General features: G+C 45.5%; 1 protein-coding gene across 3 annotated transcripts in view; it reads right to left on the bottom strand.

Annotated features, from left to right (window-relative positions):
• Stau1 (staufen double-stranded RNA binding protein 1) overlaps window positions 1–16,917 on the bottom strand; it is a 43,309-nt gene that overhangs the window by 14,241 nt on the left and 12,151 nt on the right. For all 3 annotated transcript variants that reach the window (XR_009378958.1, XM_059261936.1, XM_059261935.1), the window contains exons 2-3: window positions 2,982–3,123; window positions 1,466–1,631 (exon numbers count right to left, since the gene is read on the bottom strand). Coding sequence is in view for 2 of the 3 variants with exons in the window: in XM_059261936.1 (XP_059117919.1) it covers window positions 1,466–1,631; window positions 2,982–3,061 (246 nt within the window). In the remaining variant the exon portion in view is untranslated. The remainder of the gene's footprint in view (window positions 1–1,465; window positions 1,632–2,981; window positions 3,124–16,917) is intronic.

Below are 16,917 nucleotides of genomic sequence, written 5' to 3' on the forward strand. Positions count from 1 at the left end.
AAGACAGTGCGACAGAATGCCCCATGGCCCTAGTTCACGCAGTGCAGCAGTCCAATAGCCAAGGCACAAACCAATAAAGTCTCCTTAACCAGGGTAGAGTCCACCTTGGTATCAAGGTTCACCAGCCCTCCTGCCCCTTAGGAGGGATCAGAGGGGCCCAGGCCACCTCTCTTTGAGCTGATAACACGGTTCTACAGAGTTCAGCAAAGACTCAGGAGAGGCTAGTCCAACACATCACCAGCAGACCTGGCCCTGGCCAGAGATGCTAATTTCACACTGCTGCTTTCTTTTGCTAAATTCGTCAACTTCTGGTTCCATGGTTAGCCCTAACAGGAACCCCCTGGTTGAACTTGCTAACAGGTCATACATAGCAGGACTAGCCAGGCTTTGCTAGTGAAAACACTGGCTGCTCTTCCAAAGGTCCTGAATTCAATTCCCAGCAACCACATGGTGGCTCACAACCATTTATAATTCAATCTGGTGCCCTCTTCTGGCCTGTAGGCAGAACATTGTATACATAATAAATAAAAAAAATCTTTAAAAAAAAACAGTTTCCATTTCCTATCTTAGAGAATGCTCATTCTTTTTTTTTTTTTTTTTTTTTATTTCATGTGCACTCGTATTTTGCCTGTATATATGTCAGTGAGGATGTTGGATTTCCAGGAACTGAAGTTACAGATAGCTGTGCTGGGAACTGAACCTGGGTCCTCTGGAAGAGCAGTCAGTGTGCTCTTACCCACTGAGCCATCTCTCCAGCCCAAGGACACTCATTCTTCAGAAGTAGTCACCAAACTGTGAGGAAGTATAAACAGTCCCTGCAGAGGGCGACTAAACAGGAACTAAGGTCCCCTGGCACAAGTCAAAGTAAGCTTCCTCTGCCAGAACTATGCAGAGCAGACAAGCTGCCACACCTACCCCTGCCCAAGCTCCAGGGTGAGCAAAAACATGCCCCATGTTCTGGGACAGTGTGCTATCAAAAGATAGCAAGCATTTCTCCAGAAATTCTGTAACTTAGCACTGCCCATCAGTGGGTTCTAGCTGGGTATGGTGGCTCACAGCTTTGATTTTAGCACTCAGGAGGCAGCGGCAGGCAGAGTTCTGTGAGTTTGAGGCCAGCCTGGTCTACACTGCCAGTTCTGGCCAGCCAGAGCTACACAGTGAGAGTGAAGAAGAGCGAGAGAGCGAGAGAGCGAGAGAGCGAGAGAGCGAGAGAGCGAGCAGCTCCAACAACAAGGGTCTCAGCACTGAGAAACAGTCCCCAGTCTTCCCAGCACTCTCTCTCCACATGCAGGTCACTCACTCACACTGTGCCAGATGAAAGGAAAGGAAAAGAAAGGCTGCCCAGCTTTCCTGCTGAGACATTTAGGAGACACTCTCCAGGCCACAGAATCTTGATGGCTATCACCCAGTAACTACAAACACGTCAGCAGCAGCCTGGGTGTGTCGCAGGCCTGTGTCCACCTACCTCCAGCCTCTCTGGTGGAGGCTCATTCTGCAGAGTCCTCAGTGCTCTGGCAGTGGCATCATGTTTCACAGCTTGTCTCGTCTTTCCTTTCCCATTAAACTGCTGTCCTCCCACAGAAAGCTCCACTTGGTAGAGTAACGGCGGCACTGGAAAGGGGTAAAAGTACCTACAAATACAGGATGGGGGTTTCAGGCTCTGGTTGGTAAGTCACCCAGGTCTTCTTCAGCAAATCCCACGTTTCCTGTACTATGGTCTCATCACTGTGTCTGTAGCTAGAAACACCCCCTGTGGTGTTCGAATTTTAGATGGTCTTTTAATAAAAAACCCAGAGCCAGACAGATATCAAGGTGAAAGCTGAAAGAGAAGCAGAATAATAGCCAGCCACTAGTTCTGACCTCTACGAAATCCTCAATCTAAAGAGAGCGATTTCCTGTTTCCTCACGCCTTATGTATCTTTCTCTGCCCTGCCATATTACTTCCTGGGATTAAAGGCATGTGTGCTTCCCAAGAAAAGGCAAGTGATCTCAAGTGCTGGGATTAAAGGTGTGTGCCACCACTGCCTGACCTCTGTGTCTAATCTAGTGGCCGGCTCTGTCCTCTGATCCTCAGGCAAGTTTATTAGGCTACACAATATATCACCACACTTCTGTTCAGCACAATGGAGGCTGCTGAACAGAACAAAGTTTACACTGAACTGCGAGCTCAGAGCTGACAAATGGTATGCATTTGACTCCCATGCTAGGCTATACTGACAGGGTCCAGAATGGAATGGGTGTTGGCTCAGACAAACTTCGCTCACTTTACTCTTTCAAGTCTTCAACTTGCACTTGCATGCCTCCCAAGGAACCTGGGAATTTTAAGTGAAGCCTTTTAGAAAGGACCCTCACTTCTGAAATCTAGCAGCACCAAGTCCAAGAGTCTGGTTCCTTCAACTTCAAGTTCATATTCTTGACTGAGGCTTTGCCCTTTCCCACCTCATCAGAGAAAGAGAGAAAAATAAAATATCTATTTTCATCATCGATCTATTCACTAACGTCTCACTCCTGACAGCAAAGCTTTTGCAACACATGACAGATCTCATGTAGCCCAGGCTAGCCTGGCTGCTGTGCAGCAGATATGTCTCTGCTTCCACCTCTTGAGCCCTGGAATTACAGGCATTCTGCAACTACACTAGGTTTTGGCACTTCTCGGTGTTAGTTAATCTTAGTATTTTAACAAAGTACAAAAAAGTCAAAAAGCAGCAGGCAGAGGGCCTCACGTGCTCAGAAGCATGTGCTGCAGGGTCCCACGAAGCAAAGGAAGCAATGCAGCCAGACGGTGAGTGTGAGTGCAGCTGCTCCTGAGGAACTTGCTCAGGCCCTCTGCAAAAGCAGCTTAAACAGAGGTTGCAAGACAACACCAAAGGCACACCTTAACCCCAGTGATGGGGCTCAGTCAGACCAAATCATGACTCAGGTCACAATTTACAGACATCTCTCTAGGTAAAAGTCCAGCTATTTCCACCCCACGCACATACCTGGGGGGGTAGGCCCCTCCGCGCATGCCGTAGCTGTAGGTGGACTGCATCCGAGAGTGGGGGTCCACGGGCTTATACATTGGTTTTCCTTCCAGTTTCACGCCAGGTGCATTGAGCACTGCAGTGGTAGGAGCTATGCTTTCTGTAACATAAAAATCATACAAAGAACAGTTTCAGGCCCTAGACACTGATGAAGCATGGCTCTAAATCAGACCCAGAGAATGTACTGCAAAGAGCCAAGTACTAACTAGATCTAACCCATGGGTGTCCATCAGGAAACCCAAGAATCCGCATAGTGAACAGAACCTCAAGAAAAACCTAGGAAGGGAAAGGCAAGTAGCTTGTTTGGAGAAGGCAAATAAGGACCAGAAAACATCCAGATGTTTCTGACTTGGTATTACAGTGGGGCTGAACTGTGGTCACAGATGATAGGAAATCCAGTTTCATTTTCATATACATCAAGAGGAAGCTTTTACCTCAAAATCATCAACATGAGAAAATACAGACTAGGGCTAGACACGGGGCTCAGCAGTAAGAGCACTTGAGGTCCAATCATAAGACCAGTTCAGGTCCCTGCACCAACGTAAGAAGGAAGCCTGGCTCCCACGCTCGGCTGTAACCCAGCTCTGACAGGAGGATTGATGGTCTCCAACCTAGCTGAGGACATGAGTTTTAGGGATAGGTCCCACCTCTAAGGAACAGTCAGAAAGTGACACGAGAAATCATCTGATGTTATCTCCTGAACTCCACACACAGCACATGTATCACCACATGTAATATCTGTATGCATGTGCATGTGTGCAGGCACTCTCACAGAAACAAACAAAACACACACTATTCATCTTTCAATTTGCTCTCCTAGGTCATCCAATTCCTAAATCTTCACAGACCATTACAACAGCCTGAAAAGATTACTGTCTCTGAAAACTCACATTTTAAAACAACCCTCTGAGAGTGGGAGTGGGAGAGACCGATGGCTAGAGGACCCAGGTTTAATCCTTTGTACCCACAAGGCGACTCACAACTCTAACTCCAGTTCCAAAGGATCTAACACCCTCTGCTGGCCTCTAGAACCACCAGGCAACAGTGGTGCACAGGTAAAACACCCATACACACAAATCATTCATTAAAAATAAGTACACAGGTAAAACACCCATACACACAAATCATTCATTAAAAATAAGAAAGCATCCCTTTTGGACCTTGGATATGACAGTAAGTTAAGGCACATGCTGTCAAGCCTGAGAGCTAAATACAACCCTACAGACTCACATGGTAAATGAGAAACAATGCAGGGAAGTTGTTCCTACCTCCACACAGCACTTCATACAAGTACCCACACATATACACAACAAAGAAATAAACAAATCTTTACAACAAACAAATACTTTCACTAGGCCTAGTGATATGGGCCTATAATCTCAGCATGTGAGAGGCTAAGGCAGAAGGACTGTAAATTTGAGAAGAGCCTGAGCTGTCTATCTCAAAAACAATGAACAACTCTAGCAATAGCAAGCCTGATTAATGTCCATGTAAACCTACATTTGGGGGGCTGGAGAGACCATCTAGCCCAGCATCACATGGTGGCTTACAACCATCTGTAACTCCAGTTCCAAGGGGTCTGACACCCTCTTCTGGCCTCCAAAAGCACCAAGTGCACAAGTAGTGCACAGACGTACATTCAGGCAAACAATACACATAAAAATAAATAATCTTGAAAAAAAGAAGCTGGGTGGTGGCGCACACCTTTAATCCCAGCACTTGGGAGACAGGCTGGCGGATCTCTGTGAGTTTGAAGCCAGCCTGTTCTATAGCGTGAGTTCTAGGACAGCCAGGGTTGTTACACAGAGAAACCCTGTCTCGAAGGGGGGGAAAAAAAGAGAGAAAGAAAAGAAAATTTATCTTTAAATGCCTCTAAGATAATACACAGAGAAAAATAAAAATGATTTTTATTTTATATTAAAATTGGCTGAACTAAATTTAGACTATGAATCAAATTCATAAGAATATCAATGGTCTTGCACAATCAGAAGGTCAAATGAATTACTGTTCTTCCTCATAACAGAATTCCGTGTGTGTGTGTGTGTGTGTGTGTGTGTGTGTGTGTGTGTGAGACAGACAGACAGACAGAAGACATAATTGCATTTTAGAACCACCTCAACTACTAGGCGGTGTTGGCACACACCTTTTATCCCAGCACTTGAGAGGCAGAGGCAGGCTCATCTATGAGTTCGAGGTCTACAGAACAAGGGACCCTCAATCACTTTGAGACTCAGAGAATCTATCTCAAGTAGAGAAAGACCACCACAGAGAAATCAAAGGCAAAAAGAAAGGTTGACCTGAGCTGGTCAGAATTCACTCCTGATTACCAAGGACTGGGAACTGTAAGTAGAGCCCCCCACCCCCACCCCCCCAAGTCACAGCCTCCAGAAAGTGCCTCCCAAACACATCCCATGGTTCCTAATTTGCTTTGGGTCCTTGTTTGAAGCACTATGACCTACTAGCTTGCATGTAGGCAGTATTTTCTCACCCTTGTTAATCATCAGGAGACAGACAATCAACACTGCTGATTGACAGATTATAAGCAATACTGCCATACTGACTTGACACAACCCTACTAAAAACCTATGCTCTTGACGAGCTACATAGCCTTACCCAAGGAAAAAGGTATTTTCATCATGTTTTTCCTCAACCTTAAAAACTGTATGGAGACAGCACCTCCCCATGACTCCTCTGCAGACCACCCAGTCAAGGACGGCAGACTGGGACAGTGAGGAGGTATCTGCCACCCAGTGTAGGACCTATGCTTAGGAAGCCATCATGCCATACTGGGCAGCCCCAAGCCACACTTTGGAAAATAGCTATCCTGGCCCAGACAGATTGCCAGGTTCCTCCCTTCGTGTGCTTAGAGGAAACTCCTTTCTTCCCCCAGCTGTGGCAGCAGCTGTGTGCTACAGTTTGAAAAACTAGTTCCATCAGCTTCCCAGAGCTTATGTCCAAGTGTTAGCTGGACTGAAAAGAAGCACAAACATGCCTCCAGGGCTTAGGCGTGCAGCTGGGGGCTGCCCCACTTGGACCTTAGACACTTTTAATGGGTATGGTTTAAAAGGGCTGCTCATCACCTTCGAAAGGTAGTTCTTCACTTTTCCTTGTTTTGAGACAATCTCACTATATTGTCCAAGCACCAACACCAAGAGACACTTCGAATACAATTATGCTTGTTTGTAAAGACTGATTTTTATCTTATGTGTATGGGTGTTTTGCCTGCATGCATACCACGTGTGCCTGGTGCCCAAGGAGGTGTTTGTGATTGAGTTACAAACAGTGGAAACCTAGGGACTGAACTCGTGTCCTCTGGAAGAACAGTCGTCACTGCTCTTTCCCACTGAGCCATGGCTCTTGCTTCTAATTAGGCTTTTATCAGATACCAAATGGGACAATTCGCACAAGGAGCTGAGCTGGCTCAGAAGAAGAGCACATGCTGCTTCAGTTCTCAGCTCTCTCACATCAGGCAGCTCACAGCTAGCTGCCTTAACTCCATGTATGCCCTCTGGCCTCCTCATGGTGCACAGAAACTCCTACAGGTTCACACATACACACATAAAAATATTCCACCTGTAACAATTGTTTCACATCAGAGTCTTTTCTTCTCCACGGTTGAAAAGATAACAAAGATAACTGAGAAAGCCCAACCTTCCTTAGAGACAACGGCCCACCGTGCACCATCAGCCCCCTCACCCAGACTACTGACAAGCGGCCTCACTGACTTCCCACATGCAAACAAGCAGGAAAAGAGCCTGAGGAAGGCTGCAGGCAGTAAGAGGTCCCAAAGCCTGGAACACTCATGGGAAATCATAGCACTTGGGGACTGCCCACTCCAAATCCCACACAATCTCATGTGACCTGGAGTTTTAAAAGCCAAATATTCCAAGGAAAGCATGTATTTTCTTGATCCATCCTGCAAGGGTAAAAGTAGATGCAATTCTCAGTGAGCCAGGCATGGTAGTGCACATTTGGGAGGCAAAGAGAGGCAGGCCGATTGATGAGTTCAAAACCAGCCTGGTCCAGGAAGGACAGCCAGGGCTACACAGAGAAACCTTGCCTCGAAAAACCAAAATATATAAAAATAAAGATGATTATCTAAAATCTGTGAGTGTGTATCCCTTATTCTTAGCAGTTTGAAAATCTGTGGATGCTTAGAGAAGACACAACCAGAATCATTGCTGAACCACCTGTAGCTGAGTAACCTAGGAAAGTGATTATTATTATGTCTAGAGACGTCATTTACTGAAATAGCCCTTTCCCAGCATACGTGAAGTCCCCAGCACTGTAAACTAAGAACAAAGACAGCACACAGCTGGCCGGGGCAAAACTGGAACCTAACAAAGCACTGCTGCTGGAGTCGGCCAAGAAGCCCACACGCAGTCCCCTGGAGCAGACCGCCATGTCAAATCTCAGCTAAGGTACATCACTATCTCCCAGCCAGGACCACCGTTCTCCTCAAACCTGGCTTCTCATTCCTGGAACATTCCTAAAGACTGCTGTTCTCAATTGTGATCTACTTCGAACAATTATGTATGTGAAATACCATGGTCCTGGTGGGAGTCTCACAAAGTCAATATATGGAAATGGATAGAGCACACATGCAGCTGACTATCAGATAGCTCAGTGAGCCTGACATCTACGAAGCTGCCCTCTAACCTCCACATGCAGGGTGTGGCATAGGTGTCTGCACACACACAAGACACATAATAAATAACTTAGAGTTGTAAAACTACCCTTAGGCAGGCATAGTGATGTATGCGTTTAATCTCAGCACATGGGAGGCAAAGGCAGGCATAGTTTTGTAAGTTTGAGACCAGCCTGGTCTGCACAGTGAGTTCCAGTGTAGCTAGGACTACATAAATGAGACCCTGTCTCAAAAAGAGAAAACAAACAAAATAAAACACAACTGTAATCCCAGCATTCAGGAGGCTGAGTCAGGAGAACTACTTTGAGTTCAAGGACAACCTAAGTTACACAGAGTTGAAGCCAACCTGGGCTATGTGGTAAGACATTTCCAAGCAAGCAAGCAAAGGACACATTAAAATAAAAAGCATGATGGAAAGGTATGGTGACGCACACCTTCCATCTCAGCATTTGGGAAACCGAGACAGATGGATCTCGGTGAGTTTGAGGCAAACCACCGGGTCCACATAGTTCCTGAACAGCCAGAGCTACATGAGAGATCCTGTCTAAAAATAAATAAATACAAGAAAAAGCAGTAAAGCCCAGGGGAATGCAATGGTTTATGCTCTTCCCTTTAAAACAGTCACACACATCTGAGGAGTCAGGAATGTCATCCTGTGAGATAGTCTAAATGATTCTGGTGAAGCAGGTTAAGATGTGGAGCAGCTAAGCAAAAGAGAACCAGTGTCTTAACAGATTTACCAGGCCGTGGTGGCACACACCTTTTATCCCAGCACTCGGGAGGCAGAGACAGGCAGATCTCTGTGAGTTCGAGGCCAGTAAGTTCCAGGACAGCCAGGGCTACACAGAGAAACCCTGTCTCAAATAAACAAAGATAGATAGATAGATAGATGGATAGATAGATAGATAGATAGATAGATAGATAGATAGATAGATAGATAAAAATTTTCCATAAAAGCTAATGAGGAGGGATAGATAGCATATTATTATGTTGCACTATTATTATCATCATTATTATTATTATTTTAATGACTCTGGTCTTATAGTAAATCTGGCCACCCCTTTCTTGGTATAAAGCCTTACTGATGCACAAACAGGGACTCAGACAGAAAACAGTTCTTCATCAGTTCTGGGAAGTCATTCAAAGGGCAGAACTTTGACAGAACAATGGCCATCCCAAGTGGTATTTCCTGTCCATTTCTTTCTGCTAGCTGCCAAGACCTTGAAACAGAAGGTTTGGGTTGGAACAGTTACATGCCTATCTATCCACATCCAACCAGGGTTCCCTATCTGAACACAGAGGTATAGATGGCAATACTTCCTTCTGCTTCCTAACGGTAAAGCAGAGCGCCCTAGCACCACCTCTGGAAGCTGCTTGTCAGATGGGAAGCCAGCTGAGGAGAAACAAGAAAGGAGACATGCAGCTACAATGTGACCTGCAGCCTTGCTGGAGGATGTGATGCAGGGCTGTGAGCAGATCTAACTGCAGGTATGGAGAGCAGGTAACTAGCGGAAGACTGAGAAGAAACCAGTTCTTGTTCAGTATCTGGCTCCCAGAGAGAGCAGCAGATGCAACCTGAATTTGTACTTCAACGTGAGACATGGCCACTCTCAACAAAATGGACAACTTCCAGACTAACAGTTTTCAGTGCAGCTAAGTCAGTGCCATGAAATCTAAAGTTCTATATGAAAGCAGCGAGGGAAAGAGAATAAAAAGCTAAATTACAGAGGTGGAAAAGTAATTGCTGAAATGCAGTCAATCTTGGCATTACCTCAGCTACAAAAACAGCCCATGCAGCATGTAGCTATGCGGATCAGTTAGAAGTCTACGGCTCCTTCACATGCTGCAATGTCCTGGCTTGCATTTCTGCAGTGATTTAAGATGACTTATATACCCATGCAATGTGTGGTCATTTTGCAAAGGGAACCGGCAGTGTGTAGTGGTGCTTAATATTCACAGCTCATGGTAAAGGCCTCTGGTCTCAAACCTGTGAGAAGTTGAAAGCAACCTGGGTAGTGACATCATTAGCAGGTCGCTATGAACTGCTGTTGTCAAGGGCAGCAGTTTGACGGGACAGAAACCTTTTCCTTCGGTGACCGACAGGAGGGATTTCTCACTGTTGACGGTTCTTTCTCTTTATTAGCATAAAAGATGGATCTGTTTGAGTAAAAGGCTTATTAGAAGGTTCATCTACTTAGAGATTCTTACCCAGAAAATCACTGCACCAACCTTGAGGCTCACAATCCTAGAGTGGCTTGACGGACCCTATGCTGCCCAGGGACCACTGCAGGGGCGCTGGAGAGCTGGAGCGGGGCACTCACTGTCTCCTACTTAGTTCTTAAGGTAGAAGAAACTGCAAAGCCAATTTCTTCACAAGTCAAAAGTGGGGAGGGGGTATAGGCTCAAGAGTGGCTCAGCTGTTAAGAGTACTGGTTGCTCCTGCTGAGGACCTGGGTTCTATTCCCAGCACCCACATGGCAGCTCCCAACCACTCAAACTCCAGCTCCAGGAGATCCAACATCCCTTTCTGGTCTCCACAGGCACCAGGCACACAGGGGTGGCACAGACAACAATCTATACAGGCAAAATACAGTAAAATAATTAAAAAATAAAAAGTCAGGTATAGTGGCTCACACTTTTAATGCCAGCACTCAGGAGGCAGAGGCAGGTAGTCTACACAGTGAGTTCTAGAATAACAAGACTATAGAGACTATCCTCAAAACAACAAAATAAAACAAAAAGTATGGGGGGGGGGTGTCCTGGAGAATTGGCTAAGTGATCAAGAGAACTTGCTGCTCTTCCAGAGGACTGGGTGTGTTGCCAGCACCCACATGGTAGCTCACAACCATGTATAACTCCATCTATGGGATCTAATGTCTACTGCTGACTGCCACGGGCATTACGTACACATCATGCATAAACATACATGCAGGTAAGACTCGTACACATAAAATGAAAATTTAGGAGTCGGAACAATTCAATACATACTTATGGCCATTTTTCAAAAAGCAGAGGAAGTCGTAAGGGAGCTAAAAGTACGTTAAGTAAAAAAGCTTCAATGAAGGCTAGAAATTTTATTTTCTAGTATTTTATGGAAACAAGCAACCAGTCAGGCCTCCAGCATATACCAGCTGACCAGCTGTTCCCTGGCAGAAACCCCACAGTGAATTTTACCACCAGAGAAAGCAAGTTACTTGACGCAAATGCCAAAGAAGTGCCACAGCGACTAGCTGGAATGACCTCACTCGCCTGAGTCCCCACAGTGCTGTCGCGTTGCACCACCTTCTCTACTTTGGGAATGGAACAAAAAACAGAGGTTACCCATCCAAGATGCAGAACTGTTCTTAGCAGACTAGCTTCCAGTGTGGACACACAAACCCGCGAGGGTTCAGCAATCAGCTGTGCCCTTGCTCGGTTTTTTTTCTTTCAGCTGCCAAATGAGAAAGAGCTCCCTCTCTCTCTCCCAGTCTTCCTAAAGTCTGTCTTGTCTGCTTTACTCACTGAAGGAGCCAATCAGTTTCCTCCTAACTTTAAACACCAGCCAGAGGTCACAGGCAGAAAAGGAACTCAGACAAAGCCCGTCCCAGCAGATCACTCCAGCCCTTGCAGAACTGAAGACTGAATGAATGCCTAAAATTAGAAAGGGTGGGGCTCAAAGGAACCCTTTTTTGGCTCCTACTCTATAAAGCAGGCCCACTGACAACATTTCCAGCTCCAGTCATAAATACGTGAGGATTATAGAAGCTCAGAACAAACAGGCTTTGGTTGAGCTGACCCCAAAATGCTAGTCTCAAATACACCTTAAAGAGCTAACGACTGGGTGAAATACGTAGCTAAAAACTGGAGAAAAGAAGTATAGGTGGTTGGTGAGTAGTGCTTGTCATGTAAACATGAGGACCTGAATTTGACCCCCAGCACCCACAAAACGTCAAGAGCAGGTGCAGAACAGCCTATCACCCCAGCGCTGGGGAGGTAAAGGCAGGAGGAACCCTGGGGTTTGCTAGCCAAATAGTCTAGTCCATCAGCAACCTCCAGGTTCAAAAAGAGAGCCTGCCTCAAAAGGAATGAATAAATGAATGAGTGAGTGAGTGAGTAAGTGAGTGAGTGAATGAATGAATGAATATGAGGTATACTTCAAGAGGAAGACACCAAGTGTCAAGCTCTGGCCTGGTCACCAGTACCCCTCATGATACATGGGAGAGGGGTAGTTAAAACATATTATACAACTACTTGGTAAGCTTTAGATTGCCACATAAGCAACACTAAAAGTCACCAGGCAAGAGTTTAGGGGTGGAGGCTAGTGAAGATGCAGCTGCTCAGCATACACACAGAGGGCTCTGGATTTAGTCCTAGACCCAGACAAAAAATAAAAAATGAAAATAATAAAAACACCAAGCAATACTCATTTGCTAGTCACTCTTTAGTTACTTGCTAATGTAACCCTGGGTGTCCTGTTTAAGCCTGAAGAGAGAATGAGGGGCAGTGGTTGTCAAGAGAGAACAATTCTGTGTCTCCAGGAACATCTGGCAATGGCTGAGTATTTCTGGTTGTCACTTCTGATCAATGTAAAACAGTCTTATATAGCTGATCAATGTAAAAGGGTCTTATAGAGCTGGTCAATGTAAAAGGGGCTAATATAGCTGATCAATGTAAACGGGTCTTATAGAGCTGATCAAGTAAAGGGGTCTTATAGAGCTGATCAAGTAAAGGGGTCTTATAGAGCTGATCAATGTAAAAGGGGCTAATATAGCTGATCAATGTAAAGGGATCTACTATAGCTCTTATACAGGGCAGAGGAAGTAGGGGCACCGTACAAACATCACAGTTACAAATGGGGAAAATGCACCGTGAGGAACAAAGCTCCCCACTACTGGCATCCGTCAAGTTCAAAGCAGCCCCGGGGACCACGGAATTCCAACTGCTGTTTCTTAGCATCTCCACCGCTGCAGCTGAACCCTCCAGGCACCGCCTTCCTTTAAACCTGCCCTTCAGGGCTGTTCCCAACCAGGTATGAGGGCCTCCGCCTCATGAGAGACCAAACTGTTTGTCACTCATAGAGAAAGGCAGCTGAGAGCTCAGGTCTCACTGGACATCTGACTGTAAGGGCCCACTGCCTCCATCCTTCTGCATCACCTACTGAAGGACTTAAGAGGCCAGCTCAGGAGAACATGCTAGTCTTCCTTTCAAAACAACATTTACTGACACACAAGCAATGCACCACAAAAGGAATGACGCGGAGGAGCTTAAAGCACTTCTTTCAAAACATCTGCACCTGCTCAACACCAGGGCCTCCCATCAGCTTACTGACACACGAGTGTCATCAAAACTGTCAGGCAGAGCATTGGGGGTGTAGCTCAGTGGTAGAGCACTTGCCTAGCAAGTGCAAGGCCCTGGGTTCGGTCCTCAGCTCCAGAAAACAAAACAAAACAAAAAACAACTGCCAGCCACGGTGGCACACACCTTTAATCCAAGCACTGGGGTGGCAGGTGGATCTGTTTGAGGCCAGCCTGGTCTAGATATGATGGACTTTTAGGCCAGCCAGGACTACATAGAGACCCTGTCTCAAAAAATCTCATAAAGTCTCACTGGGAAAATGACACACATCCATAATCTCAGCTGAAATAAGAGGCTCATTTGAAGACAACATGGACTACACAGTGAGGTCTTGTCTAAAAACAAATAAATAAAATTATACATACACACATATATACATACATACATACATACACACACATAATATACAAACACAACACACACACAATAATAAAAACAAAAGTGGGGCCTCACCTGGTTTGACAAATATTACAAGTATAAAGCACTTTTTCTGGATGTGGAGAAAGGAACATGAGCCTGTAAACCTCTTAAAATCCTTGTTTGTTTGTTTGAATTGCACATGTGTGCTACACAGTGGCTATGTGAATGTGTTCCCCACTCAGCAGTAAATGCAGGAACACCTGATGATACTGAGCACACCAGAACGACTTAATACACAAGGAACACGTCAGAAAAGGAGGCCAGAATTAGCTACAAGGGCCATTAGTTTTACTGACTTCCAAATACAACTTCCAAGTCCTATTAGCATACAACAACTTGAGCACTTTTTGTCTCGGTTTGGTGTTTTGCTTTTTGAAACAAGGATTTGATTCACTACACAGTCCAGACTGGCCTCATGGCAATCATCCTCCTTTACCTCTTCAGTGTTGGGAATCACGGGCATGTAGCACCAAGCTCAGATAAGCCCTTAAAAAAATTGCAGAGAGTGATGTGATGTGGTGTAGTATGTGTGTGTGTGAGTGCAGGCACACATATACCACAGCATGTGTGTGGAGGTCAGAAGATTAACTTGCAGGAATAGGTTCTCTCTTTCCATCATGGGATTCAGGGATTGAAATCAGGTCATCAGGCTTGCCGAGCAAGCACTTTTAACTGCTAAGTCATCCTGCTTACCCATGGAGAAGACTTCTAATTAACCAACTTTTCACTAATTAACACAGATAATGTAGTATCTATGCTTCTGTATAATCAACACATCATTCCCCTTTGTAAAAGTGATCTCCAGAGGCAGGTGGATCTCTGTTGAGTTTGAGGTCAGCCTGGTCTACAGAGTAAGTTCCAGGACAGCCACAGCTGTTACATAGAGAAACCCTGTGTGTGTGTGTGTGTGTGTGTGTGTGTGTGTGTGTGTGTGTGCGCGCGTGTGCGCGCGCGCGTGCGTGTTGTGGGGGACCTCTCAATTCTAAAGAAACCTTTATTTATTTCTTTGTTTGTTTATTTTGAGACAAGGTTTCTCTGTATAGCCCTGACTGTCCTGGAACTTGCTCTGCAGACCAGGCTGGCCTTGAACTCACAGACATCCACCTGCCTCTGCCTCCAAATGCTGGGATTAAAGGCGTGAGCCACCATCGCCCAGCCCTTTTATTTATTTTTTAAGATTAATTTTATTTTCAAATTACGTGTGTGTCTGTGTGTGTGTGTGTGTGTGTGTGTGTGTGTGTGTGTGTATGTGATATGCACTTGAGTGCAGGTGATCACAAAGGCCAAAGAGGGCATCAGATCCCCTGGAGCTAGAACTGCGGGTGGAGGCTGGGAACTAAACTCAGGTCCTCCGGAAGCACAGGAAGAGCTAGCTCTCAACCACTAAGCCATCACTCCAGCCTAAGACCCTTATCTGAGACATTTTTTTCTAGTTGCAATTCAGTTGTTTTCTGGGAGTAGAACTCACCTCTCATGTTGCTTCCCCTCCCTCCCAAAAAACAATCCACAGGCTCCAGTATCATCCAAATACCTGGAGCAAGAAAAGCCATGAGCACAGATGGGTGTCAATCATTAGCAGTCTATACAGTAATTCCCAAAGTGATCACTTTAAGATCAACGTCAAGCCATGTTCAACCACAGTTCTGGATACATACATAACTGCAAAAAGAAAGAAATGTAACCAAACAACTATAAAGCATTCCCCTATGTACTTTGTACTCAAGAGAAACAAAAACAGGACAGGATAGTTAGCTTAAGGGGTCCCACTCCCACTCACTAGCTAGACAACAAAACTGTCTATAACTGACTGCCTGGAAACGCCTGACTGCTCAGGACCTCTGCACACAGTTAAAGCCTTGAATGTGGTCCAATATCACAATTGCCAGAGTCAAGTGGACATGGGAGGATTCTTCTGCACACAAATGTAACTGCTGGGTGGCCTGCTACAAAACAAAACAAAACACCCCCCCCCAAAAAAAAAAAAACCTTCCTAGAGACTACAGCAGTGGTTCTCAACCTCTAGGAAGGATGGGACCCTTTAACACAGTTCCTCATGTTGTGCTGACCCCCAACCATACAATTATTTTCATTGCTATCTCATAACTGTAATTTTGCTACTGTTATGAATTGTAGTGTAAATATCTGTGTTTTCCAATGGTCTTAGGTGACCCCGTGAAAAGGTTGTTCGTCCTCCCCCAAAAAGGTCACAACCCACAGGCTGAGAGCCAGAGAGGACCTAGGTTATTCTGAGCACCCACATAGTGTCTGGCAACCACTCACAGCTCTTTTCAGGAGATCTGACATTGTCTGCTGACCTCACAAGCACCAGGCAGGCAGTGGTGCATGCATAAAAATCCAGGTCAGACACTCATCCATCTAAGTAAAAATACACTCCCTAAATGAGAAGTCATCATTAATTGTTCCTCCCAGAAAAACTGTTACAGCAAACAAAAGTTTTAAAAAAAGTTAATTCCAAGGCCAGGCATCACCAGTGGTACACACCTTTAATCCCAGCACACAGGAGACAGAAGCAGGAGGATCTCTTTGAGTTCTAGGACTACCAGGACTACATAGAGGAGAACCGGTCTTTTAAAAAAAAGTTTAATTCCAACAGCCTTCCCATCCATAAACCTCATTTTCTTTTCTATCCCTAGAACTTTACCAGGCTCTTATTTTCCCCTTCCCCACAACAGTTTTAAAATGAAATTCAACAGTCCTCGAAGGTGCTATGCAAGCTGTCAAGGGAAGGAAGAAACCAAGAGTTCTCTCCAGCTGTGAAGTCTGAGAACTACCACAATGACCAGCATGGCAAGCTACCCTAAAGGTGTAACAGCAGCAGTCACACCCTGGAGGTAACCAAGTTTAATTTATTTTATTTACTTAATTATTATATATATTTATTATGTCTGCATGCATGCCTACAGGCCAGAAGAGGGCATCATATTGAATTATGGATGGTTGTGAGCCACCATGTGGTTGCTGGGAACTGAACTCAGAATCTCTGGAAGAGCAGTTGGTGTTCTTAACCGCTGAGCCATCTCTCCAGCCCGGTAACCAAGTTTAAATTGGACTTAAGACCTCCCAACAAGGAGATTATGCCTGGTACTGGAAACTTGGCTAACTACCCAAGGCTAGCGGGGTCTCAGACCCTGGAAGGGAACCTACCACTGCCACTTTACTAGATCAGCAGAATTCCTAACTGCGTTCCAAACACTTTTCCTCATACACACACTAAGTACAGCTCCAATCCTGACCAGAGAAGCTTCTGAAAGACAGACCATAACAGGCAATCCCAACTGGTGAAGATGCAGCGAACAACCAGTCACGGGTGTCCAGCCCAGCGGACGCATCTACAACACAACTCCTGCACCAAAGACTCAGGGACATCACAGTGGAGAGGGTGTGAAGATTTTTTTTTGGGGGGGGAGGGTTTCGAGACAGGGTTTCTCTGTGTAGCTTTGCACCTTTCCTAGAACTCACTTGGTAGCCCAG

Source organism: Peromyscus eremicus, chromosome 4 (assembly GCF_949786415.1).
Source record: "Peromyscus eremicus chromosome 4, PerEre_H2_v1, whole genome shotgun sequence".
Classification (NCBI taxonomy): Eukaryota; Metazoa; Chordata; class Mammalia; order Rodentia; family Cricetidae; genus Peromyscus; species Peromyscus eremicus.